Source organism: Lonchura striata, chromosome 25 (genome assembly GCF_046129695.1).
Source record: "Lonchura striata isolate bLonStr1 chromosome 25, bLonStr1.mat, whole genome shotgun sequence".
Taxonomy (NCBI): domain Eukaryota; kingdom Metazoa; phylum Chordata; class Aves; order Passeriformes; family Estrildidae; genus Lonchura; species Lonchura striata.
The window spans coordinates 6,517,878-6,545,634 of record NC_134627.1 but is presented as its reverse complement, the minus strand read 5'-3'; the positions used below and the strand labels follow the sequence as shown (position 1 = coordinate 6,545,634).

At 51.5% G+C, this 27,757-nt stretch overlaps 2 protein-coding genes across 2 annotated transcripts; one reads left to right on the top strand and one right to left on the bottom strand.

Moving 5' to 3' along the window:
* Positions 1 to 28: 28 nt before the first annotated feature.
* On the top strand, positions 29 to 6,307 carry CNP (2',3'-cyclic nucleotide 3' phosphodiesterase). The gene is made up of 4 exons (XM_021532891.3): positions 29 to 140; positions 2,237 to 2,906; positions 3,483 to 3,625; positions 4,137 to 6,307. The coding sequence occupies exons 1-4, from the start codon at positions 138 to 140 to the stop codon at positions 4,587 to 4,589; spliced, it is 1,269 nt and encodes a 422-aa protein (XP_021388566.2). The 5' UTR covers positions 29 to 137; the 3' UTR covers positions 4,590 to 6,307.
* Positions 6,239 to 27,703, bottom strand: DNAJC7 (DnaJ heat shock protein family (Hsp40) member C7). Its single transcript, XM_021532890.3, has 14 exons — positions 27,576 to 27,703; positions 20,060 to 20,148; positions 19,692 to 19,816; positions 19,492 to 19,605; positions 19,100 to 19,174; positions 17,478 to 17,596; positions 16,182 to 16,335; positions 14,978 to 15,142; positions 13,888 to 13,979; positions 12,754 to 12,827; positions 12,270 to 12,416; positions 11,917 to 12,069; positions 11,385 to 11,447; positions 6,239 to 11,071 (listed from the first exon to the last, which is right to left on the bottom strand). The coding sequence occupies exons 1-14, from the start codon at positions 27,665 to 27,667 to the stop codon at positions 11,034 to 11,036; spliced, it is 1,500 nt and encodes a 499-aa protein (XP_021388565.3). The 5' UTR covers positions 27,668 to 27,703; the 3' UTR covers positions 6,239 to 11,033.
* Between the last annotated feature and the right edge of the window lie 54 nt (positions 27,704 to 27,757).

Sequence of the window (27,757 nt, the reverse complement as noted above, 5' to 3'; positions counted from 1 at the left end):
GGGGAGGGTCCGGCCCGGCCCTCGGGGGCGGGCGGGTCCCGGGGCTATGAAAGGAGCCGCGGCCGCGCCCGCCCCAGAGCCGCTTCCCCGCCGCGCCGCTCCGCACCGGCGGCCGCCCCGGAGCCGCTGCCCTCACCATGGTAAGCGGGGCCGGCGGGATGGGGATCGGGACTAGCACCGGGATCAGCACCGGGATCAGCACCGGGATCGGGGCTGCCGCTCCCCCGGCAGAGGTTCCGATTCCCAGAAAGGCGGAAGCGCCGGCGGCGTTGCCGACCCGTGGGCGCTGGGTCCGGGGGCCGCGGAGGCAGCCGGGCCCCGAGAACGGCCCCGGGGGCCGCGGCTCCGTCTCGGGGGTCCCGGGACACTCTGGGGGCTGCCGGGGCACGGACATCCCGGGGCCGGGAGCGATCGCTCCTTCCACGCGAGCCCCTGTTCCACGGGGAGCGGGAGACAAGCGGCAGCTTTGTGGGGGCGGCGGGGGGGCCGGGCCCGGCTCAATGGGAGATTGTCCGGCCAGACCCCGCTGCCCCGGGCTCTGCGGAGCCTTTGTCCGCCCGGCCCGGCCCGTGAAGGCGCCCGTTGTCCCCGAGCCGGCGGCGAACAATGGCCCGGGGGGGCCCCCGCGATTGTTCCTTTGTTCACGGGGCTGAAAAGCGCCTCAGTCCCCTCAGCAGCTGCCGCGGCAGAACAGCGGCCCCGGTCCCCGCCCGCGGGACGGCCCGGTGCGGGGACAGCCCGGTGCGGGGACGGCCCGGTGCGGGGACGGCCCGGTGCGGGGACAGCCCGGTGCGGGGACAGCCCGGTGCCGTCGCTGCACCAGCTCTGGCTGTGCGACCCCCTGGCAAACGGGGCACATGAGCTGCGAGAAGGAGCAGCGCTCCAGGGAACTCACCGCTTCCTCCTGCGTGAGCGCAGCGAGCCCCGAGCCCGCGGGGGAAGCAGCGCGGGGGTCGCCGGGGAGCCCGCAGGTTCCTGCTGCTCTCAGCGGCTCCTTTGGTCCCGTCTGGGTGCGAGGCTGCAGCTGAGCCCAGGGCAGGCAGTGCCCGTGGGAAATGTGGGGGTCCTGCTCCTGCTGCCAGGGCATTTGGAGCCAAAACCCACCTGCACCTTCTGGAATAAAGAGATGGGGAAATCGGCATCTGAAAAGTGTTTTTTAAAAGCTGTGAACTGGGAGCACATTTTTCTGGCCCAGGCAGAACAGTTATGTTTTATGTAAAACTTCTCGGTTTTTGAATTAAAGGCAAAAACTCACTTCTTGGGCATCCCTCCCACGGTCCAGTGGGTTGCAAGCTGGCACGGCCCACGGGCAGCTGAGGGGGGTGGAAAGTTCATGTATTGACCCAACAAGCATCTGCCTTGTTGATACTATTGAGGACTCTCACAGCTGAAGAAATCCCACTTTTCCTTTCAGTCCCGTGTTTTCCCAGGAGAAATTAATTCCCTGCTGGGAATTAATCTGGGATTCTGCTAACAGGAGCTGCTGGCAGGAGGGGAGGGACAGCCCTGCCAGCTCCCAGCGGCATCTCCCGCTCGCTGCTGCCAACCGCGAGTGTTTCATTTCTTTCAGCACTCGAGGTTTCACTTTCGAGTTCCGCCTCGCAGCTGCTGCTGGGAAGGGTTTGGCTTTCCTGGAAGCCTCAGTTGCTCTTTCCAAGAGGAGCCCAAATTTGCTCCTGTCAGGCACTCAGCTGCTGATCCTCCGTGGTGCTCAGAGGGAGACAGCGCCATCCTTGCATGCTGCTCTAGGAAAAAGCCTCTTCCCTGGAATAGTTTGTGATTCAGGTGAAGGGACAGGAGGGTGGCAGCTCACAACCTGCTGGGACTTTCAGTTCCCCTTGGGCTCCTCCATGGGTCACTGCCCCTCGCATCCGGCAGCCACAGGTGTTTGTTCAAGTGTTCAGACTGAATGTGCCACAGGAAGAGCTCTGCCTGGGCTGGGGCTTTGTGGCAGCTCGTGGTGCCTGAGAAAACCCTTCCTAGTGGGGCAGGACAGCAGCTGCTGAGGCCAGAATGGGGAGCAGAGCTGAACTTTCAGCCCTTGGGTGGGATGCAGTGGATCCCTGCTGTGTGACCAGCCAGAGCAGCTGTGGGAGGTGTCAGCTGAGCAGGGCACCCAAGTGAGGGAGTGTGGGGGAGATGCTCCCTTTCCCCATCCTTTCCATTAAAGGTCCCAGCAGGGCCACATTGTCTCTGGGGTTCCTGCCCTGCAAAGCGTTTTCTCCTTCCATTTCAGAACAGAGGCTTTTCCAAGAAGAGTCACACTTTCCTGCCTAAAATATTTAGAAAAATGTCTACTCAATCAGCAAAAGAGAGACCTGAGAGTTTGCATTTCCCATTCCTGGATGATGAAGACACCATCTCCACACTCAAAGAATCCAAAACCTTTTTCATCCTGCGGGGCCTGCCTGGCAGTGGGAAGTCCACCCTCGCCCAGGCCATCCACGATCGGTACAAAGACGCCTCCAAGGTCATCTCTGTTGATCACTATAAAATTACACCATTAATAAGAAGCTCCATTCCCGAAGAGTACTCCAAGGTGGATGAGGATCTAGTTGACTATTGCAAACGGGAGATCAGCGTGATTGTTTTGGATGACACTCACCATGAGCGGGAACGGCTGGAGCAGCTCTTTGACATTGCTGACAAGTACCGGTACAAAGTCATCTTCGCCGAGCCCAAAACCCCGTGGCGCTTGGATTGTCCCCAGCTAAAGGACAAGAATCAATGGAAACTCTCTGTGGAAGAGCTGAAGAAGATGAAGCCAAGCTTAGAGAAGGAATTCCTCCCCATGTATTTCGGGTGGTTTTTGAGCAAAAGAAGTTCGGAGATCCTGAGGAAGGCTGGCCAGGCATTCTTGGATGAGCTTGGGAGTCTCAAAGCCTTCAAAAAGGAGAGTAAATACTGTATGTATAGATGCTGTCTTAGCATGTTCTTTCCTGTTGATGTTAACAAGTCTGATTAGCTTCAAAAGTCAATTTCTAATACTGCCAGCAAGAAAAGCTTTTTAAAGCTACTAACCTGGTGTTCATAGTGGACAAAGTTGTTTTTTTAAGTAAAAACAAATTAAAGAGCTTTTCCCAAGTCTGTTTAGGTCTGGCCCCACAGGGCACTGAGCTCAGGTGGCAGCAGCAGGACAGGAAATCCTGGGTGTCCCCTGGTTCCAGGGGGCTGGGTGGGAAAAAGGCAAAGAGAGAGAAATGGGAAAGGCTGAACAATCCCGTCCCTCAGGGGACTCTCACATCATCAGGTTTAAGATGAGCCACGATGAAGCACAGGAGATTCCTTCTGTTCTCTGGCTCCATCTGCTGTGAGCCTGGGAGGAGAGAGGGGTTTGGTTTCCCACCCAGTGCTCCCCAGCAGTCAGAGAGACAAGGTGGGATGGCTGGGATGGAGAAGGGAGCTGAGATGGCACCAGGGCTCGTGGATTGACATCAGGGGGATCACTTTGTGACAGTGACATTGTTTAACTATATCTGCAGTTCCTTCTGCTATTGAAGATCCCAAAATAAAAATAGATCTCACCAGTTACTTTGTGAAGAGGCCACCTGGGGTCCTGCACTGCACCACCAAATACACCGAGTTTGGAAAAGCAGCCGGAGCCGAGGAATACGCGCAGCAGGAAGTGAGTGTTGGGGTCCCACCTCCTCCCCACACCCCTGTGTCCCCTCCCCAGTGGGGTGTCCATGAGCCTGGGAGAGGGTTGGGGATGGGCTTTGCTCTGACCCAAGAGGCCAAATATAGGGACAGGAGCTATGTCCATGTGGCCTGTGCAGAGGAAACTCCAAATTGTGGACATGGTGATTGTTTCCGATTTCCAAACAAAATATTCCCACTTTCCCCAGTCACACATGACTTCCAGCATCATCTCTGACAGCTTGAGCTGAATGATGATGAATTGAGTTATTTAGATTCCCAGATCAATTATTTCAGAGCACGTAAGTCCAGATTAAATACTGGAATTCGTGAAGGACAAAAAGAGCTCTGAATCCACGGAGCTGGGACATCAGCCACTGACCTCTCCTTGCTCTGGGTATTTTGACCGTGTCACAGCAAGCCATGAGCAGCCTGGGGACAACGTGCAGCCCCACCCACAGGCACTAACGCTGCCCCGTGTGCGTGTCCCTCTCCTCCAGGCCGTGAAGGCTTCCTATGGCAAAGCCTTCACCCTCTCCATCTCGGCTCTGTTCATCACCACAAAGACTGTCGGGGCTCGCATCGAGCTGAGCGAGCAGCAGCTGCAGCTCTGGCCCGGGGATGCTGACAAGATCCTGCCCACGGACAACCTCCCGCGGGGCAGCCGGGCCCACATCACCCTCGGCTGCGCCAACGGCGTCGAAGCCGTCCAGACGGGGCTCGACCTGCTGGAGTTCGTGAAGCTGGAAAAGGCAGGGAACAAAGGGGAGCAAGTGGGGGAAATTGGAGGAGGGAAACTGCTGTATTTTGATAACGGTATGTGGATGCTTGTGCTGTCTAAAAAGATTGCTGTGAGGGCGATTTTCTCGGGATACTATGGGAAGGGAAAACTCGTGCCAACGCAGAGCACCAACAAACGGGGCGCTGCTTTTAGCTCCTGCACCATCATCTAGGAACACAGGCAGGGCAGCTCCTCGGTTTGTTTTTAAAAGGCAAGTAACTCCTGTAACCTTAAAAGTGTAAAGAGAAATAATTCTACCTTTACTAAAGTCAACCCTCCTGCCCACCCCAGCGTGAAGCCTCTGGGGAGTTATCAGCCTCAGAAAAGGAAGAAAACAAGCAACTCCTGACTGAAACTGTCATGGATTTTAGTGTGAGTTTTGGAGGGAACCTGCTGGGGTGTCCTGCTTGTTTTCTTCCTTGGAGAAAGATCAACTCTGGGGCTTTTATTGCTTCCCTCTGAACCACAATCGTTAGATCTTTACCTGTTGGCACTGACCAAAGCCTGCCAGTCGCTGGTCTGAAGCCAAGGGAGCTGCAGGATATCCCTCCCCTCCCACACCCAGGGACTGACATTGGCCCTTCTGGCAGCTGATGACAGAACTAGTGAGACCCAGGCCTGGGTCACTCCTGTCAGGAGTCCTGTCCTTACCAAGGGTCTGGCCCCTAAGGACAGACCTTGCTGAGGGCAGTGGGTCCTGGCAGCCCAAATCACAGCTGCCCAGTGGACTCCATCCCAGCTCCTGCCCCTCTGCCAGGAGGAGGGCACAGTGCCAGGTGATGTCTTAAAGACACCAACCATGAACTTTGGTGAAATCAAGTGAAACACCAGGACAGGGAGCCACTTCCCTCCACCTGGGCTCGACCAAGCACCATCCCGTGTCCTGTAGGGAACAATCCTGCCTTGGCAGGGAGTGGAAAAGATGAACTAACATCTTTTCCATCTTATTTGATAGAAACTAAAATCATGTCTGAAGTACAGAACTGGACTTCATGCAAGATTTTACTCCCTTCCTCTAATGCACTTGAATGTTAAGAGTTAGGCTGGAGTAACCCCGTAGTGTAGGAAGTGGAGGCACTGTAACCATGTAACTCACATCTGCTCGATTCTAAACCCCAGCTGGAAGTTACTGACCCAGCACTTGTGTCATTAAATCTGTTTTATTGAAACTTGGGTTTGTGCTCTGCCAGGCCCTGGCCCAGCAGGGCGGTGGCTCCTGGGCATTGTTTAACACAAAGCTCCACTAACAGCCCCAGGTCAGGTCCCAGCTCGACCTCCTGCTCTGGCTCAGGGTCTGGGGAGCAGAGTGACATTAACCCACACTAACACTGTAAATACTGACTGTGTTTGAGGCGTGGGCTGGGCTGGGGCTGGCGCTGGGCACAGCCCACCCCGAGTCCAATGTTGCTGGGGCAAGGAGCATTTCTCTCTGAGTGTTGAGGCCAAAAGCAGGGAGAGCTTTGGTGCTTTTCTGGTACCAAACACTCTGCCATGAAAGCAAAATACTTCCTGCTGATCAGAAGCAACGGATAAGAATAAATTCTCATTATACCATAAAATAGTGAGCTATAAACCCACCCAGAGCACCTGTGACCCTTCATGGAGAAACCCCTCCAAGCTTCTGCACTGGCAGCAGCCGAGTGCTTGATGCTCAGCCAGGGCCTCTCCTGACAGAACCTCAAGGGTTTGTTCCACCAAAGCTTTACAAGGTATTTGCCAGCACCTGGCTGAGCCCACACCCCCAGCGCCCAGATCACTCCAGCACTGGAATATGCAGCTGGAACATCTCCTTCATCTGCCTGTTCAAGAACAACAGTGACATTGTCGTCGTTTGAGTTTTTATTAGTTTGTACATCATATACAGTTTATAATAAAGTAAAACCGATTGCATATGGGTCTGCTCAGGCTGATTTCCCATACAAACACGGCATCAGGAGTTCTGCTAAGGAAGTAAACAACAAATATTCACATTTTTACCATTCACATCCTAGAAAGGTCCAAGAGGGACAGTTGGTACCGATGCGGAGCCCGGCTGGGAGAGGATGAGGAGTTTGGCAAAGCAATGGGACAGCGATTGCTCCATGCAATTCCCCTTTCCTCCCAGGGAAAGGTTGAGCTATGTACACTGAGGTAAACATTCCGAATTCCAATTCAGATAAATACGGCAGCGCAGGGACAAGCTCCTCTCCAAGTGGCTTCGCATCGGTGCCTGGATTTGTCCTGACTGTTCCATAATGTTGTGACACACGTGCACTGTGGGGCTCTGGGTGCTCCTCCCGCGGCCCCTCGGATGCTGCCTCACACCACACTCTGTTCACACGAGCCATTAGGGGACAGTGGGGACAGGGCTGGGCAGTCAGACAGGCTGGGATGGCAGCCGGGCTGCTCATCCCACGGATCCTGCCCTCCTGGGCCACCCCTGAGCTCCAGCTCGGGTGCAGTGTCCCAGCTCCCAGCAACAGACCAGAGCTGTCCCTCCAAGCTCAGATCTGGGTAAGGGAAAATGCCCAGCACTGCTCCAAGAAGGGATAACCCCATCCATGAAGGTGGGAGTGGGGAGAGCTGGGCCTGGCCAGGAAGGCCAAAGCATTTCACATCAGCTCCCACAGTCATGCAGGGACCCAGAATGGCCCCACAGAGCCAAGGGCAGGGACAGCCACCAGCTATTGCTACCTACCCCTGCCACAGCTCTGCCACAGCTGCCCAGGGACTAGCACTGCTCCAGGGACATGGGAGGGTGCAGCACACAGTTGTCCTGTTCCCTAGGGAAGAGGAGGGGAAAGGACAAGGCACGAATTCAAACAGGATGAAAACCATCCATTAGAAATAAGAGAATATCTGGAGTTATTACTGAAACTGAGGAGGTCATTTGGAAATGGCAAAGCAGCACACGCCCAACCCTGTGGCTGGCTGATGGCTGCAGATCCAGGGCCAGTGTGGCTGGACAGGGACTGGCACCAGCCTCCATGTCAGACACACCACAGCAGCGTCCACTCTGTATCAGCAGATACAGAGAGTGGAGGGGCCCAATATTCCATGGATAATTCTCTTGTACCTGAAAAATTTGTCTTTCTCCCATTTTCCAACCTGCATTTCTGCATTTACAACAGCTAGCAGCACTGGGGATTCTGCTCACTGAACACTCCCAGGATGAAAAACAAATCAGGTACATTTCTGTGCAGCCAAAGCAATGAGGAACCTTAAGAGGGCGGCCAGAACCTCCTGAATGGACTTCACAGCTTTTCAACCCAAACTATTCCATGAATCTCAGCACAGCCAGACAAAACCACATCCAAGGCAAAGCCTAAGAGCCAAATAATTCCTAATCTCCCTGCCAAAACTGCAGTCCTACAGCAGAGCCCGCACATGCCAGCTCTGCCCACAGCCACACTCCTCACACACTTCTCTTCACAACTTTCCCAGAGAAGCTGACAGCCACTCCCCAGCTCTCGAGCTGTTCCGAGCATCTACTGCAACTCAGCTGGTGGAAGATGGCCCCTGGCACACCAACCTGGTCTGGCTCTCAGCCACAGCGGCTCTGCTCCTTCCAGGCCCTTCCTGTTGGCAGCAGCTCTCACAGCACCACCCATTCCCCCTTGGAGACCCCGGGCAGGAGATGCCAGGCTCAGAGTCACACCAAAGCCTGTCCATGCCACCATGCCTGTGCCTTGGGCAGCCCCCACAGCACCAGCTCCTGCACCTCTACATGCTCTTTGTCCTTCTGGGAACAGTGCAGGCATAGTGCAGGCTTGAAGGTGATCATATGTGGTCTCTGTGGCAAATCCCTGTGGCCAGTGACTCCCGTGGGGCTGGTGACTCCTGTGGGGCTGGTAGCTCCTGTGGGACCGGTGGCCTCTCCACATTGGAGGGCTGCAAGTGGCTGGAGCACTGGCACTCAGCTTCCCTGTAGCTACCCCCAACCACAACCCATGGACAATGTCCTGGAACCACCATGTGTGGAGGCAGCACTCCAAGCAATGCACAGCTGAGTCCATTTTTTGGAAAGAAGCAGAGTTTTGTCTCCCCAAGCCGTGCTGGGACACGGTGGAGGTCACAGTGCCACTGGGCACTGCTGCTGCCCTGAGGTGCCACGTGCCTCCAAGCCCTGCTCTGTGCTGGGGGAACAGGCACTGCACAGGGCCTGAGGCACTCCAGGCTAGTGGAAGATGTCCCTGCCCATGGCAGGGGGTTGGACTTGACAGCCTTTAAAGGCCTTCCAGCCCAATCCTTTCCACGGTTCCACACATTTGCCTTCACCTTGGTTCACGTAACAACACGCTGTAGAAAGTCTTGGCACTCACCATATGAATATTTAACTACATTAAATCATGCATTCATGTACAGATTATAAATAGCTGCTGTATACATTTTCTCTCCCAGAAGCAGAGCCATTCCACTCCTGTGCTCCAAGGAACGGGCTCACTCAGCCTGGAGAGAAGGAAGGAGGAAGGAAGCTGGTCACACTTCCCTGGGACAGGGGAAAATGAGAATAAACCCAGTGACAAACACAGAACACAGCTCTGCTCAGCAACAGGAGACTGAGAACAGCCCAAACTGTACAGTGACATCCACACACACACACACAGGACGAGATGTCATGGAACCAAAATGCCACTAAACTCTTGTAAACTCTGATTACAGTGCCAGGAAAGCTGGGGAAGCATCAGTGTGCATAGACCAGTATTTCAGTACCCCACGTATTCACCATTTCAGAGCCTGAAAAGTGCCAGGTCCCAGCTGCTTCTGGTGCACCTGGGCGGGTCCATCCCTCACACCGGTGTGAACAAACGTGGGAGAGTCAGGTTTTGAAAGTAACTCAGCACTGGTTCACTTAGAAAACTAAGTTTCAAACGAGTTGTAAAATACTCTATTCTGCAGTGCTAAAATTTAAGCCCTTAAATTTTCCTTCTATGAAAGCAGATTGTCAAGAATCCTGACCAAACACCACAGCAGGACCACCACACGACCTCGTGGCCCTGCAGCAGTCCCTGTCCTGCTGGAGGGCACACCCAGCCCTCAGGAGGGAGGAAGACAAAGACCTGGCATTCCGAGGGATCACCTCGTGCAATGAGCTCCCTGCAGTGTTTGCTCTGCTGCGGGAAGGCAGAGCAGGTGTTACACAGAGTCACTGGGAGGTTCTCTCAGCACAGCCCAGCCTGCGTGCACAAACATGCATTCTCTGAGCAAACTCCAGCCTCCAACAGCCCCACACTGCCAGGGTCAGCCCAGGACCCCCGGCCACAGCCCCTCTGCTCCTCACTGAGCACCAGTTCAGGACCCCCAGCCATGGCCCCACTGCTCCTCTCACATCCCAGACTGAGCACAACCTCCAGGGACTGGGCCTGACAGCACCAGGCTCCAGAACCCGCCAGCCAGGAGCTCACACAGGGCACCTGGACAAAAAGGTGCTGTCCATGCTGTAGAAAAAAGGGGAATTCCAGAAGCAGAGCTCTCTCCCAGCTGAGATTCTGCTCTATCACCACCTTTTAGGCGAAAAATAAAACTGCTAACAGGCAGTGCCCCACACCAAAGCCACCAGGACACAGCTCCAGGCTGGAAGCTCATCCATCCCTCCAGCTGCTGTCCTGACACTGCACAAAATAAAGTACAGACTGTCAGTTCACAGCTGGACTTTGCATTTTCTTGCTGCTTTGGAGGAGTAAATCACTGCTAGAGGAAAACCACTCAACCAGGTTAACTAAACACAAGCTGCTGCACACCAAGAGCTCGGCACATCCCAAACCACTCAATCCCTGCCTGGAATTCACTTGGCATTGAAAGACTCACCCATGTCATGGATCAGTAACAGGAAATCACACATCAAGCTCAACAAAATCAAGTTTAGCACAAATATAAAATATTCAAGTGGATTAATTTAAAAAAGTACAGTGAAGGAATTCAGCCCAGAGCAAATTCAATATTCCCTTAAACAGGACAATCTTGGGAACACAAAGCCCTTAATTCCAGCTGCATCACAAGGAATTCTCACATAAGCTGCTCTTTAAACTCTAAGCAGCATTTCTCTGATACAGAATTGTAAGCTCACATGTTATCACGGAAGTTTAATGCCCAAGTGGGCCTTGCTGGGAGAACCATGGAAAAAAAAAAAAAAGAAATAAAAAGAGACAAGAAGCCAGGCTTGCAGATGAAATGGGATTGTATGAAACTGGATTGAGCCTTGGCAGTATTTCCAAAAGATTAAGATAACTTACAAGTTACTCCAAACCCTGGACATGCTGCTTTGGAGGCAACCAGAACAAACCAGGAATTATTTCTCCCTCACACATGTGGAGATTCTGGGAAGATTCCAGGAAATCCTCTGTGTTGAGGGGCAGAAGCAGCTGAAAGCACGGGCCAGCATGAAGGGACCAAAAGATTCAAAGCTTTATTTATTTTTTTTTTAATAAAGTTAACAATAAAACAAAATTCACAAGCCTTCCCCTCCTGAGCTGGTTTCCTCTTCACACACACAACACACAAACAGAGGCTCCAACCCAGAAATGAAACTGCTCTAAGGACAACGAGACGTGATGGAGGAGGAGTCTGGGGCTGTCCGTATTCGAGGTTAAAAGAAGCAGATCAGGTATGTGTGGTTTGATTTGTGTTTGTTTGCTTCTTAGCCAAACTGGAAAAAGAAATTTCCAGGCCCAGAAGCTGAAAAAGAAAATGGAAGATAATCAGGACTTTTCAAATCCAAATTGGTTTAGTGCAATCCTAAGCAGCACATGGATGGCCCAGCCCACACACAGCTCCAGAATGAGGAGTGCCCAAGTTTGTGACTTTGGAACCCAGAACCAGAACCAGCCACCAGCTGACACTGTGCAGGTAGAACTTGGAAATAGCTCTTAGATTTGTGCAACAGCCAAATGCTCTCCTCAAGCAGCACATCCACTGGGAGCCCCAGCTGCCCTGCCAGGGGATCTGTGTACTTACGATTCCACAGCTGGGAGGAGAACATCTCACCTACCTTCAAAGCTGAAGCCTCCTGGCCCACTGAAGAAGGCCTTGAAGATGTTATTTGGATCAAATTCTACAGGGAAGAGAAGGAATTCATGAGCTGCAGCAAAACAATCATCACATTCCTATAGCCCAGAAGCTGTCAGCTCACTGAGGCTCCAGAGAGTGTCTCAGAAGGGGACACAGGGCTGGCTCCCAGCACCTGGGGCCATGTAGTGACCACAAACAGGTAAAACAGCTGTCCCAGAGAGAACCAGCCACTGGGCAGCCTAAGCATCTGGATAAACAGCATTTAGGGACTCACAATTACACTATTTACCACATCCTGTGACAGATTACTGCCCAATGGCAGCTACTACCCCACCAGCTGAGCCAAACCCAGCCGTGTCCCAGCTAGAACCACTCAGTGCAGCCCTGCCATCCCAATGTTAAATCAAGTCATTTCATGGAACCATTCCCAACAGCAGGCTTGCTCTAGGCAGACTCTTAAGGGTCTGATTTGTTAAAGGCTGCCATGGCAGAATATTGTAAAAAACACTGACCTCCCATGTTTAATCCATCCTCTTCCAAATCCTGCCCACTGTCATAGCGGGCCTTCTTCTTGGGATCTGACAGGATGGTAAAGGCTTCACCAACCTCCTTAAATTTCTTCTCTTCTTCCTTCTGTACTTCTGCACTTGCTCCACTGTGTCTGTCTGGGGATACACAAACAAGCAGGAAAAAGCTTTTAATTTCTAGTGCAAATGGATAAAGTTAAACACTCCCAAGCTCCTGTCCGCAGAACATGCTCCATATCTGTGGGGTCAGAGCTGCTATTTCCCAGAAATTCCTTCTTCCACACGCATTTCTGCCTCAGTGATGGCTACACAGGGCACATAAGGACTGCTGTGGATACCTGGATGGTGCATTAGTGCTCGTTTCCTGTAAGCCTTCTTGATCTCATCTTCAGAGGCATTTTTGTTCACCCCCAGGATTTTGTAGTAGTCTTTCCGTTTGCTCTTTTTCAGTTCCACTTGTGCATTCTTTAGCAGCTGCTTGTGTTCTGGAAAGGAGCACAACACCAGAGGGGAGGAGTTACTGCACCCCTTCCACTTCAGGCCACTCAAAAAGCAAGGGGACAGTCAACACAAGAACCAAAACCAGACATTCTGAACCTAGTGCACTGCCTTGGACACAAGCTGAATTATCACCTCAGCATTCAGAGCTGGGAGAGAAACCAGACCAGAGACAGGGATTCCAGTGCTTCTGAGGGCTTCTCCATATTGTCCTGATGGGGTATTAGGCTGCAAATCACAACATATTGTAGGGGAAAAAAGGAACAACAAAAATAATGCCAGTTCAGGGAAACTTGTGCACACACAGAGTGCCTTTGTGCTCACCTTTTGTTTTCTCTGTCTGATAAACCTTCTCATAGTCTCTTACAGCATCTTCATATTGCTCTGTGTCCATGTAACTGTAGAAAGAAACACTTCCTGGTGAAGATGTCCTTCACAGGAGCATCAGAAAGGGTTCAGTACAGGCTGTCTGGGTGGATGTGGATTAAGAGAAGAGCTCTGGACTGCAGCAGACCTCAGAGGAGCCCATACTGCAGGGAGCCCTGACACTTGTGGGAAGCCCTGTCACAGGATCCTGCACTCTGGGCTCCAAGGGGACACTGTAACCTCCTTTGGCAGCACAAATTCTGCTTTAATGCCCTGATAATTCTCATATGCAGCTGCAGGAACTGATCTCAGCCAGCCTGAGCTCCAGGAAGCTGGTGCAGGGTCAGAGCTGGCACAGAGCTTCACACTGGCAGTGTTGGTCAGGAATGACAATCCTGGCACCTCTGAGGGACGTCTGCTGCCCCTCAGCTTTACTCACACATTACCTACTCACTGTAACATAGCAATTACAGAGATGGGAGGTTGGAAAAGATTGATCTTGGAGGTCTTTTTCAATCTCTGTTTCACAGTCACTGTAAATTTGCAATTGCAGACATGGAGAGAGAGGGGCTCTCTGGAACAGAATGTCTATAAACACAGTCAGTGTCTATAAACACAGTAAGATGAGTCAAGTCTTAGAACAAATCCTCCCTAAATCCTGTTCAGATCGGACATGAGGACAAATTTCTTCACTGGAAGGGTGGTCAGGCATTCAAACTGGTTGTCCAGGGGGTGGTGGAGTCACCATTCCAGGAGATGTTCATGGAACAACTGGATGTGGTACTCAGTGCTCTGGTCTACTTGACAAGACAGTAATTGGTCAAAGGTTGGTGCCAATGATTTTGGAGATCTTTTCCAACCCAAATGATGCTATAAATACACCATCAAGAGGCAGTGCCAAATCCAGGCAGGCAGGAGAGGCCACAGGGAGTTAAACCATCCCCTCAGCACCATAAGGAAGAGGACTAAACTCAGGGCCCCACCCCTGCTACTCGGTCAAGCTCCAGATTTGTGATCCTGCCCCTCAGAGCTGCCAGGAGGACACTCCTGCCCACACAGCTGCCCAGGTGCCCGATGCCAAGGTGCACTCACCACTGTGCCCTCCTCAGGTAGGCTTTGACGTACGTGTCGTCCAGCTTCACTGCGTTCGTGCAGTCGTCAATTGCTTCTTCAAGTTTCCTAAGCTGCAACATCAGACACAAGTGAGTAAACCCCACCCAGAGAACAAATTCTGCACCATGACTTTAGGCTAATGAAAGGTGTGAAGAATCTGGGAAAATCTCACTGTTTTCTGTGTCTTTGTCTAGGATTTTTTTCCCAATTTTCCCCAAACACAAAGCTTTTGTTCCCTGGGAAAAAAAAAATCAGAGGCTTGGCCAGTGCCATGACAGAGCTATGTGGTGCTTCTGTGTAAGAAATGCACTCAAAACCAAGGACCTTCCTGATAACAATCCCAATTCTGTGTCCAAACTAATTCCTAGACAGGAAGATAAACCTAAAAATATTTCAAAGAAATCTTTTTTAGAAGAAGTGTTTGTTTTCAGACACAAACACATAAGACATCCGTTATGTGGCCTCCATCTCATCTCACTTCTCAGGTTTTGGGAACTGCCCGTGTCTCTCAACCAAGTGGGGGTGTCTGGGGAGACAGCATCAACATTGGGACAGCTGAGGAAGAAAAATGCCCAGAGGACACAGGGTGGGAATTGGGAGCACTGTCACATGACTGGCTGTTTCTCTGGATAGTGCAGGACTAAAATTCAACAGCAAACTGAGGAACTGGGGCTTTAAATTACATTGGTATTTTTTTAAACATAAAAACACAAAGCAAGATATGATTTACAAGAAGAATAAGAAAATAAATCTGTTCATTCCTGGGAAGGAAACAGACAAGAGTGCTTTTTGCTGACTAAGATAAGGCTAAAGCATGTCCCTCCTCTCCCTCCCACTCCGTGCAGCCCAAGTATTTGAGTTTTGTTTCTGCAGGAGTCGACTGCTGGCTGTTGGGAGCTGATCCAAGTGTTGTGCAGGCACAAAACCCTGAAACACTGCCCATGGCCTCAGAGATGCAGCTGCCCAGCAGGCAGGGGAGCCTGTGCTTTCCAGAATAACTGATCTGCAGTTTATCACTGCCATGGTGAGGGATATGGTGACAGATACCTGCCAGGTGAACGTCCCTTACCTTTGAATTAACCGTCCCCCTGTTGCAGTAGAGTTTGGCATTTGTTTTGATATTATTTGGGTCTATTCCTAGTGCCTCTGTGTACAGTTCATACGCTAGTTTGTAGTTGCCTTTCTTGAATGCTTTATTCCCGTCTTCCTTCTTCGCTTTAAGTGCTTTGGCATTCTGAAAGGAAACACACCTGGGTAAGGACACGAGGTCAGGGGGCCAAGCACCTTGTTCAGCCAGACAAGGGTCCTCAGGCACAACAGTGCTAATCTGGCTTCACACACGGCTGCAGGATACAAGCCACAGCCTTCCTCCAGCAGCTGAAATGATCTCACTTTGCCTTTCCTCCAAGAGAAGCACTAAGGAACAGCCAGTGCCAGTTCCAGGCAACCTCCATAGGAAAAAGGCTGCCTAATTTTTAAGAAGTAAACATGACAGTGCAGTAAATTTATAGATTAAAATAAAAGGAGGAGGGAGCTCACTTTTTGAGAGCACATGAACAAATTTAAAGTCGGTTGAAGAACCATACCAATGAAGGAGCAACACGAAGGAACAGTGCTGTTGTCTTGATTTTTTTAATATTTTCTATAGTTTTTCAAGTTTACATTCCTGTAGTAAACTTTCTCACACAACTTTCTGTAAATACCTTATTGCTTTTATATTCTCTTATAGAAGAGGAGAAATTTGATGGACTGGTAATTTGCCTAGTGTCGTTGGAGAGGTGACACTTTCACCCTCTGATCTAGTGTCACCTTTGGAAAACTAAAAGTGTTCGAGTCAAAAATAAACTGCCCCTTTTTACCTTCACAAGAACAGAGGCGTACGTCGTGTTTTCTCGTGTCCTATAGTAAGTAACACAGTGTCAAATGAAAGTCAGGATATTGGCCTGGATTTTGGACCTGAAAGTCAGGAGTTCCTTTAAAACCAATGTATCTGGTTTTATTGCTCCTCTATCTGATCAGGGAACGAATAAGAGTGAAGGGGAGGCTGCTTCAAAGAATGACAATCTGCTGAGAAAGAGTTTCTAGGAGCTTAGTTTTATCTGAGGCAGCAGCTGGTTGTCTTTGGGAAGGGTTGGACAAACTGCCTGCTCCTGGAGATCCGGGAAACGCAATGATGAGGGAGCGAGAAGGGATTGATCCAGCAGAACCAAACTTGGATGGGTTTAAAAAACCCCAAATCCTGGTGGTTTTGCAGCCCCATCTCCACCACTTACCCGGCAGGCAAGGCAGGCTTTCTCGTGGTCGGGGGCCATCCTGAGGGCCTGCACGAAGAACTGCACGGCCTTCTCGATGCAGTCCTCGTAGTACAGGCACAGTCCGCGCACGTACAGCGCGTCGGCGTTGGTCGAGTCCATCCGCAGGATATCGCTGCAACACACAGCAGTGAGGGACATCCTCCCTGCTCCCGCCTCCTTCTGACCCCCACACGCACCTTCCTCCACTGAGGGACCCGTGCGAAACCAGGGCTTCCCTCTGGCTGCCCTGGCACCCTGGCAGGGGTCAGGAACCCCCCTGGACAGAGCCCCAGAGACACTGGCTGTGATCTCTGTCCATGGAAAAGAGTTTTCAATCTTACAGGGTGAATCACAAGCTCTGAGTGTTTGATAGAAGTAATAATTAAGTGTGGCAGAGGTGCAAAAGTAAAATTTTAGGATTCTAGATGAGGGGTCCAAAGGGGACAAGATGGAGGAAATTGGGTGTGCCTTGTCCTTTTTCTCCTTCTTCATGCCCTCTATGTCTCACTGTGGTGTTGGCATTTTTCTGTTGGTTCAGGCTGGGGACACACTGTCCAACGTAGGTGACAGATATTGGCACGTTATTGTAAATCCAGCACAGGGAGTTTCTGGTATTTAATGTTTGTAACATCCCACTGAGGGATGTTACATTGGCACGTTATTGTAAATATAGCACAGGTAGTTTGTGGTATATAATGTTTGTAACATATACCAGAAACTGGGGACTGGATTTAGGCTGGGGATACACTGTTCAATGTAGGTGACAAATATTGGCACGTTATTGTAAATATAGCACAGGTAGTTTCTGGTATTAATGTTTGTAACATCCCACTTAGGGCAGAGCCCTGCAGGACAGACCTGCAGCAGGGCAGCAGAACATGTTAGAGATAAACCAGAATAAACAACCTTGAAAGCAGCACAGAGGAATTATGGCTTCTTCTTTGGCATCAGGGCAGAAAGACAGAGACTTTCTACAATCTCAGAATCATCAATACCACAGATTCCAACAGGTACCCAGTTATTTTAACAAGTCTGTGGTACAGGTAAGGCAAAAGGACAGAACCTCCTCAAGGAGGATGGCTGGTTGTCAATGGGGTCTGGATGCAGCTTCCCAGGAAGATTAATGGGAATAAATTCACTCACTCCCCTCCTCACCACAACATGCACTAAGGAATATTTGTATTTTATATTCCCTCACTTATTCCAGGCATGGAGCACAGGCAGCAGCCAGAACACCCCACCAGGTGCTCTCAGCCCCAGCCCTGGGACACTCACCTGGCCACAGACTGTGCCTCGGGGTACCGGCCCAGCAGCGCCAAACACTCGGCCTTGAGGATTTTGAACCGGTGACACGCGGGAGCGAACTCCAAAGCACGATCCATGCAAAACACAACCTGGGGTGGGAGAAACACAGCCATGAGCCCAGCAAAGAGCCAAGGGCCTGGTCTGAACAGCTGGCCCATGCCTGAGGTTTGTGTTTGACCAGGAAGGCGAGTGTGCACACACCCACCTCCACTGCTGCTGGAGACACGTTGCATTGGAAAATTTTCCTCATAAGCAGGTTGTGCTTTTCAAAGGGCTTTGTGTGTCAAGGTCTGAGGCATCTGCTGCATTACTACGACAGAGCACTACACAAACTCAAGGGACACCTGTAAGAGGTCCCTTTAACTACTCTTCTAAACTGCAAGCCCTAAAGAAAGGGCCAAGAAGGACAATCCTGGCCCTGTTTCCTGCAGTATAAAGCCATGTGGGAGGGACAGAAATTCAATAGATTGAGACAGTTTGGACTGGACAAAACACAAAAAAGTACAGTGCGAGGACTGATCTTCCACTGGCCTGACAGCCATGGGCAGGGTGAGCTAATGGGTCTTTTCCATCCCTGCACTCTGGTGGGGACATCTGTGCAAGAACAGGGCATTGTTCCCCAAGGTTCATCTGCTCCTCAGCCCGTGACATCACGGGGCCCTGCTGTGGGAAGCACTGTGCTCCAGAGCCAAGGGCTCCTGGGTGAGGCAGGAGCAGCTCTCCAGAAACAAAGATCACGTTTCATGTTAGACTCCCCAGTGAAGTGGGACTGGGGAAGTGAGGGACAGATGCAGATGCCCAGGACATGCAATACAGGCAGGGCAATTCCTACACAGGAAATTCAGATTGATTACACATCCCATTTGCTCCTCAGAAACAGGTGACACAAAGCTGGGATTTACCCTTCCAAAATCTTGAGCTTAGCCTAAGAGTGACCTGAACAATGAGCTCAATGTACTGGACAATCTCTTTTCTGGGATAAATCTGAGCCTTACATGCATCCACTGCACGGAAACAGTTGCATGAGAAGTGCTTGGTGCCTTTCAGATTTCATGCTGTCATTTCTCGTTCTATCAGGTCAGTACCAGTTGCATCCTGTTACAATCCTTGGGAAGAAAGATTTGGAAGCTGTGAGGAGAATGCCCCATGCAGATCTGCATTCCTCCTTGTATGACCCTGACTGGCACACAGCACACCTTTTTTTTTTTTTTTTTTTTTTTTTTTTTTTTTTTTTAAAGAGTTGAGAAAGAAGAATCCTGGATATACATTTCAGAAGCAAAGCGTGATCAAATGCTGCTGCTAACAAAATCTATCTCAAACAGCTCAATCATGACTCTACTCACCCTACAAAGCAAACAGTGACAGAGGGTTGGCCTGAGCCAGTCATCTCCTCATTTGTCATTTGGTCAGTGCTCAGGGAGCACAAGCTCTGCCACTTTCAGAGCTGACACAATTCACCAGCCAGCCCTGCTCCAACTGATGTGGCACAGCACCTCCCAAATACCCAGCCAGGAAACCTGCCACACACCTGCCTGGGCCACGTCAAACACACCAGTTCTTATATAAGACCACACCAAACAAGTTAATCTCACCTTCCTGAAATCCCGTTTCTCAAAATCCACTTCAGCTATTTTTTCATACTCAAGCACAGTCGTGGCATTCTTCAGCTGAAAGACAGAACACACAAGTGCTGCAGGACAGTCTCTGCTCTAAATGCCACCAATCAGCACTTGAACAGCCAATCCCTAAATGTCAGAGCCAAAACTACTGCAGACCATAGACCAATAATGCAGATGACATGAATACTTTTGCCATCATTAGAATCAGTTTGAAATAAAGTGGCTGAACTGAGAGTCCAGGAAAATGTACCCTGTGAAAGAGACACAGGAGTGGCAGCTGCCTTACACTGCTCTCCATTTCTCCTTTGGCCAGCTCAGCCTCCTCAGCATCTACTGGGGATAGTTAAATCTGAAGATTCTCTTACCTCCTGCTGTGCCTGGGTGTTCTTATGATCCAGTTCTAAAACTCGTTGAAAGCAGCGGCTGGCAGCCATGGCATTCCCTAGGGAAAGGTGGCACTTCCCTTCCCGGAGATGGCCCTGGGGACACAGGGAAGAGGGAGTTGCAAGAGCTGTAGCAGGTGCAGACAAGGGACTGAATGAGGTGCTTGAAGTTCTCCACGTACCCGTACAAAGCTGTCATCCAACCTGACTGACTGCTGAGCGTCCTCCAGGGCTTCTCGGAACCTCCCCAACATCATGAGCGTGGCAGCTCTGTTCCCATAATAACTGGCATTATTGGGACACTTATCTGGAGACAATGCAAGACTCACTATCAGCGTAATGCAGCAGCTGCACAACTCCTGGCACTCAAGAACATTGGCCCTGACTGGCATTATCGATCTGGTGACATTTCCCAAGGTAATTAAAGCAGGCAAGAGGTTTTCATTCAGCATGTGCTGTCAGAAACCCCACTGCTGTGTTTGAAATCAGCAACCAGCTCCAATTTTAGACATGGTATTCAGTAAAGATTGATATTATCAGCTGTTCTCACCTATGGCTTTTGTGTAGTAGTTGAACGCTTCGTTGTAATCTTTCTTGGCATAGTATGCATTTCCCTGCTCCTTGAATGCTTCTGCTTCTCTGAAAGGAAGCAAAACACCACATTTTCAGAAGAACTGAGCACCAGACAGATTGTGACCATGGCAAGCATTAGACCCCCAAGCAGTAGAACTGTTTAATGCTGCAAATTTAAGCTGGTTCTTGTGAGATCTCCTCAGCACACACTGCCCAGCACACCCCATTTCCTGCTGGCTCCCAGGTACTCCAGCGCTTTACCCAGGATACTCAGTGATATTTCCTGGCCAAATTTTACAGGGATGCAAGAGAAGCCTAAAGCCACCTTTGAGTCCCCTCAGAGACCAGCAGAACACCCTGGTATGGAGTTCATCCAACAGCCTCCTCTTGCAAGGTGCTGCATCTCAGAACAAAAGAGATAGTGCTGGCTCTTTCAGGAGTCCCACATACTTACAAACCAGAGCCAAGAACAATTTCCACATTCAAAAGACAGCTAAATCAAAAAGAAATATGGGTACAAGCCTGCAACAGAAGCCTGGCACTGCCTTGGCAACAGGTCTAGAAATAGTCCTCACACTCAAGAGCAAGCATTTGCAGAGACAGTTTGGGACATTTAAAAACACACAACATATGGTTTAAAGCAGCTTCCCTTAAACTCTCGAAAGCAAAGCTTCCCCTGAGGGAAACCAAGGCTCTTCTCTTCCCTCATCTCCCTTCAGCCTTTCACCTGCACAGAGCAAGAGGGAGAGCACATCACAGTGATGGAACAGAGAATGCGAGCAGTGCTCAGCAGGCTGACCTGGGAGAGAACAAAGGGAATTGTGTTGGAACAAGTTCCCATGTTTTCAGCCTTGCTTAGGCTGCCATTGGCCATTCCCACACACCAGCTCATGCAGGGGTTGTTTTCACAGAGCCATCACAGATTTCCCAGCTGGCAGAACAATGGACACTGGGAGCTGGCAAGTGTGCTCTTCACTTTCAGTTTTAAGTTTTGATGTATGCTTCATCCCAGCCAAATCCAGCCACAGTCCTGTTGGAGTTAAACCCTGGGAGGAGATGAGATGGGTGAGAACTGTGGCACAGCAAGGGGCAGCACACACCCACTGCACCCCAAGGCCTTTGTCCTGGCTCCAGGGTCAGCTCCTCTCACCCCTGCTCCAGAAAATGATGAACTGGCCCATTGGAGATGGGAAACTGCCACCCCTCCTCTGCCACAGCCCTCCCAGCATCACACCCGAGGCAGGTGCTGCAGCCTGGCTTTTCCTCAGGAACTAGGACCCACCAGAGTCCCAGGAGCAATGCACTCTACCAGCTACACTGATATGCAACAAGGATACGCCTGTGGGATGGATCCATATAACAAGCATGAGGATGCAAACTCTGCACGATTAAAATGTTTCCACACACAACCACCTTTTTTGAATATTACAGATCAAATATCTAAAACTACTCAGCCCTTCTGTACGTTTGGAACCTGGGCAGTAAAGAGTTTCACTGTTCTCTTGTTTCTGTAATGACAAATAGAAAAGAAAATCACAGATCCTATGAAAATTCCTTCCCTCAGGTCTTTGTTGTACAGTCTAAAGAAATGGGTGAACAGTCTTAATGGCAGGACTCACCTGAGCCACCACCAGAACCTGTCCAGCACAGTGGGCTGAACCACAAGTCTTTTAGCCATTTTACCTGTCCTTCATGAGGAATTACCATCTAATAGACACAGCTAAAGGCTGGCTGCCAGAGCATCCCATCTGCCACAAACTGCTGGGAAGAGCTGGGAAAATGGGAGAAAGAAAACATAACCCTGGCGAAACAAATTTTCAGAAAGCACCGGCGCACTGAGATGCCAGAGAAACACTCCCACACAAAGATTACTGTTTTCTACTCGTTTTTATTGGTCTGTTTTCCTTTTAAGCATTTTAATACAGATCAATGCATAAACAAGTCACAGAGCCTCGGGTGACGCTGGCAGAAAGGAGAGCACAGGTATTTCTGCTACTCACATGGCCTAAGGCTTAATGATGAAGATTGTGAAAGCAAATCACCTCCACAGCAGGAAGGCAAAGGACCTGCTGGAGCTGTCAGGCTGGGCTCGAGCTCCAGCACCAGGACAGAAGCAGCTCTGCCCTGTTGTGCCCTGATGACATAGAGAGCACACAGCCCTTGTTTACCATGGCTCTGGCTCCAACAAGGAGAACTGCAGCCCTGATCTCACTGGGGATTGTTTCACCCCAACAGATGCTGCGGCCTGAATGAGCTCATTCTGCCTCCTGCGCTGCTGGGGCCTTCACTCCCCACTTGCTACTTTTGACACTGAAGAAGAATCGTGCTTTGCTAAAATACGCCCCCGGCTGAATGGGTGGCTTTGTGACAGGCTCGGTGTCTTCACTGGGCTGCTCCATGCTGGACACAGAAACAGAGAAGAGCTGCACCAAGGAGCTGGGTAAGAAGCTTGTCTTTCATCACTCACATGCACCACAGGCACAGGAGGGGCTGGTGGGAGTGATTCTTCTTGCGAGCAAGGCAATTATTTTTTTTTCTTTTATGGTATTTCTCAGAATCTCTAATACTTGAAATACTTCGGTCACAGTCACCCCAGAGAACCTGCCACCATGGAATAATTTGGGTTGGAAAAACCTCAGAGATCTCTTAGCCTTGACACCAATCACCACCTTGTCAACCAGACCAGAGAGCACTGAGTGTCACGTCCAGTCATTCCTTGAACATCTCCAGGGATGGGGACTCCAACTGCTCCCTGGGCAATGCCTGACAACTCTTTCTGCCAAGAAATTCCACCTGACATCCAACCCAAACCTCTTCTGGCACAGCTGGAGACCACGGAAGACAAGCAGCAGCTGCGTACACTGACACTCCCTCACACACTCAAGCTCTGAGGATGGAGCTTGCTGCCTGCCTGGAGAGAGGAACCAGCACAAGGCTCCTTCTCCTCCCCGTGCCCTGTGAAAGCTCAGCCCCTGCTCGTTCCCAGCACAGCAGCTCTCAGAGAAGCCATCCTGCACACAGTGACACAATCCCACGCTTGCCTAACAACTCCTGCCTCCTCCTCAGAGCTTCCACACACTGCCCCCGCTCGAGTGCCGATCGTGGCTTCCACCTCCCACTCCAGCTCCCAGTGAGACTCCCGCAGACACCTGATTTTCTGTCATGGGAAACCTTCAGGGATCTGTAACCCAGCAGCTCTTGATCCAGGTGTGCTGGTATAGCCGCTGGGCAGGAATGTGCCAAGGCAATACCACCAGTGACAGAAATCCAACACCTAAGCAAAAGTGGCAGAGTCACTATTTCCCAGCTCTCCTGACCCTCACTCCCACTTCACTGCCTGCCTCCATTATGAAACGGTGGCAAAACCCTAAAATAGACAGGATTTAAGGAAGGCTCCAAAATCCTATCCTGACCAAGTAATCTTTCCTGTTATGTTCTGGCAATTTTGTGCAGTTCTTGCAGAAGCTTTCCCATCAATAGGATATGGTGCCTTTATCAGGCATTTTTGGGGGTGAAATCCCACCCAGATTCTCAGCTGTCAGATGTGACTCAGCCACTGGGGTAAAATAAGTTGGGTGATCTCAATTCAGTTTACAGCGGACAGATGTCTAGAGCTTAAAATTAGCCATCATGTTTGCCCCTGGACATACAATACTCTCCCCTCCCTTCTTTCAGGACTTGGAAGAGAAACAAAACACTCCCTGTGCCAGAAAGATACATAGGGTACACTTTAGACACTGGTCCTCAGGTGAGATTTGACACTGAGTGAAGATTTAGGCATAAGGGAATATATATTTACAATTTCCTCATGAGGGGCTGCAGAGGGGCAAACACTGTGCTCTTCTCTCTGGTGACCCCAGGGAATGGCTGGAGCTGGGTGAGGTTGGATTTTAGGAAAAAGTGCTTCCCCCCCAGAGGGTGTGTGGGCACTGGGACAGGCTCCTAGGGGCAGTGGATACACACACTCTGTGTGACAGGCTGCTGTGCCATGCTGGGCAGTGCTGACATGCCGAGGGCAGAGCAGAGCCTTTCCTGGCACATCAGCTCCCCCCAACGCAGCACAGACACCATGGCAGAGGCTCCACGCAGCCCCCAGCCCGGGAAATCCGAGTCTGGACACGCAAATATCGACATGGATGGGCCAAGGACTTGCCCAAAGGGCTGCCTCGAGCCTCCCTAAGAGCAGAGCTGAACCTGAACACACAAGGTGATCAAACCCTCAGAATGTTCCTCGTAAATGAGGGCAAACGCGAAGGCCAAAAGAGCCACAAGAAACAAAATACGGCACAAGAAATCCAAGAACTGCCCCAAACCTTCCCTGCAGCCACGAGTGAGAACAGCAGCCGAGCCCCAGCTTTAATTGTGCCGTTATGTAATTCCCAGAGCTCGGAATTAACCTAATTCCCAGCAATGGCCCCATCCCGGGCAGGGCCACAGTGTAACTTTTGTGAAAAACCCATGGAAGGGTCTAGAATCAGCCTGAGTGCTTTTTTTGAAGGAAGCAATTCCTTTTGAATGAAGGAAGCCAACCAGCTTAAGAATTCCATGGGAAAACAGCTGCATCTACGTTATGATTCACCTCAAAAAAGCACATTTTGTGTTAAGGAAATAGGTTGAAACTGTTAGTATGGATCACCTTTCCCTACTAGATAAAGCAACTGCCTAAGTTAGATATTTAAATACTCTGCAGATGCACAAGGAAGCAAACAACAACTTGAGTACCTTCTGCTGCTTCTGGTATGATCATGAGATCATAAAATAATTCCAGATGAGTAAAATGGGCTGGTTTATCACCTGGGAAGTCCAAGTGCCCATTTACAGGCAGAAGAGGAACAGGAGAGCCTTCTCCAAGTTATCCCAGAAGGACCTGGTGCCCCTCAGATGATTCACCCCGCTCCTGCCAGCGCTGCCCCAAAGCTGGCGAGCAAGGACAATTATTCTGGAGGAGCCTCACTGAGATGCACCTCACCCCATGCACTGGAGAAGCCTCTTGGTGCTCACCAACACCTGACAAGCTCCAGGCAACACCTGCAGACCTGGCCAGGGACCCACAGCCTGGCCAGGCCCAGAACCTCCAGGACTCTGTGTGGGCCACTCCTTGCTCGTCACTTTGCTGTGGGAAATGTCAATGTCCCCACAGAGGCACCAACACATCCCAAACCTGCAGCAGGGGCTCTGCAATCTCTTAACAGTATTTTCCCAACAGCTGGAGGTATTTCTTTTCAAGAAAAGAAAGCTCCCACATGATCCAGTGCTGAAGAAGGAGAAAGATCCAGCCTGGAGGATGCACAGGAGCCAAAACCCAGAGTTGCCAGGAAGATGACAAGGAAATTCTCCCTGGCAAAGCTCCAGGGGCCCAAGCTCATAAAGCAGCTGGGAGCAGGGAAAAACTGCTCCCATGGGTGAGAAACATTTAAAATTAATGAAGAATCAAGTGAGTTTGTAGGGGTGGCCCAGTCCTGCTCATCAGCTGCTCCGCACTGGTGCACCAATGGATAAAATTAACACAATTACATCAACACTTCCTGCCAGGACCCCAACCATCCATGAGGCAGCAGCAGACAATAATTATCCTGTGACCACACTCCATTCCTGTGCCCTGGACACCCTGGGAGCCCTCTGGCATGTCTGCAGCTGCTTCAGGGCGTTAGTTACAGCCATTCTGAAATGCAGATCTCCCCTTTTGCTTGTTTTCTAACTTCCCAGTTTTATTAAGCCACAGAGAACAGAATCGTGCATTTGGACAAGGTGAATCCTTGAGCAAAGTATCCATATTCTGCCATACTGTAATCCCTAAATGGAAACAACAGAACATGGAACCCTCATTGCTGAGTTATCATAAGGATTCTGAAAAGGTCTGCCCTTATTTCTGATGATTTTTACCGAAGTGAGTGAAGATACACCTCAAAGGCTGCACCAAATCAATGCGTCCCATGTGGAGCTCACCCAGCTCTTACCTGGCCTGGGATATCTCACAAACACCTGACACCTTCTGAAGCTCCAACTCCACTCCCCAGTGCAGCAGCTATTGCTCTGATTTCCATGAGAGCCATTGAACTACTGCAGTGAAACAGGAAGGGCTGGGGTAGGGAAGAGGTTAATGCACAGAACTGCACAGAAATCAGGTTGTGCAGGGCTGGCTCCTCCAGAGCAACACCAAAGAATCAGCTCCTGCCCATATGGGTCCATTTCAGCACGGGAAAGGTGTTACATTCCCAGAAGAACACGAAAAGGAAACGCTGTGAAGGTGCCTAATGAAAGCGGTGCACAGCACAGCCTCAGGAATGAAGAAAGGAGCTGGAGGTCACTACCTGCAGACACCTGTGCCTTCAGCCAGGGTTTTACCTCTGCGAATTTCCACCATTTCAAACTACTCACTTCGCTTGCCCAAGGGGCAGGAGTGATGTGCCCACACAAGCCTGTCCCAGCCCCACAGGCTGGGCGATGTCGGTGCTCTGTGAACCCCAAGTGCCTCTTCAGCAGCTCCTCCCTTCCTGCTCAGCAGGATCTCCCCAGGGAGCTGCTCCTCAGGCCTCAATTCCGTAAAATCCCTTGAGCCATCAATGGGAGGCTGAAACCACCATTCCTCAGAGGCCACTTTTGGTTTTGTTTCTTCTTCATTCCACTGAATCATCCTCCAGAGCAAATGCCTCAGCTCCTCCAGGAACGGCTCTTTCCTTCCAGCTCCCTGGGTTATGAACCAGCACCTGCCACTATGGAAAACCAGTGGAGTTGCCAGGATTTTCCCACAGCTCACTCACTCCTGGAGGGAAAACATGCAGGAAAGGTGGGGATCCCATCTTACCCCGCCTCAGGTGCCACTGCCAGCTGCACCAGCACAGCACGGACAAACCGAGAGCTCCGGGATGATGGAGCATTCCCGCAGCAGCGCTCTGCCCAAGGAGTCTTTCCCGTTTCCCACAGCAAGGCAGGACAGAGTGGAACCCGCTCTGGGCAGGTCTCAAAGGGACCAGAACCAGGGGAATGGGGTGACGAAGCAGCAGAGGGTTCAGGAGTTTGGAGCTTCCTCTTCCCACGAGTTTAATCCTCCCCTCCCCAGCCAGGGGGAGGACGCGCTCCCCCGGCAGCGGTGAGGGTGTGCGGCCTCGGGACACAGGGTGTGAGCTGCATTGCTGGGACACCCCGCTACCGGGGCGGCTCCTCTAATCCCGGTGCGCACGGCGGCGGCGGGAGCACACCGGGACACAGCGGCACCGCATCCCAAATCCAGCGGCTCCGGGCCCCGCCGCGTGCGGCCCGTGGCTGTGTGGCTGTCACCGCCCGCCGGGCCCCGCCGCGGAGCCCCGGGGCGCCGCCGCTCGCGGCCGGCCCGCACCGAGCACGCCGCCCGCGGGGCCGGCCCGGGCGGGGACCGACCGCAGCTCCGGGCCCTGCCGAGCGCCGCGGCCCCGGGCCCTGCGGCACCCGCAGCCTCGCCGGGCCCACCGGCAGGGACAGGGGCCGCCCTTTCCCCGCCCGGGCCGCCGCTCTACCTGCGCGCCTCCTCGTCGCTGTCGGTCTCGCCGGGCCCGTCGGGCGCCGCCATGACCACATCGCACTCGGCCTCAGCCGCCGCCGCCGCCATCTTACCGCGCGGGGCTGGGCCGGACCGGGGCGGGGCGGGGCGGGGCGAGGGCCGGAACGGGCGGGACCTCCGCCGGTGGGGCGGGCCGGG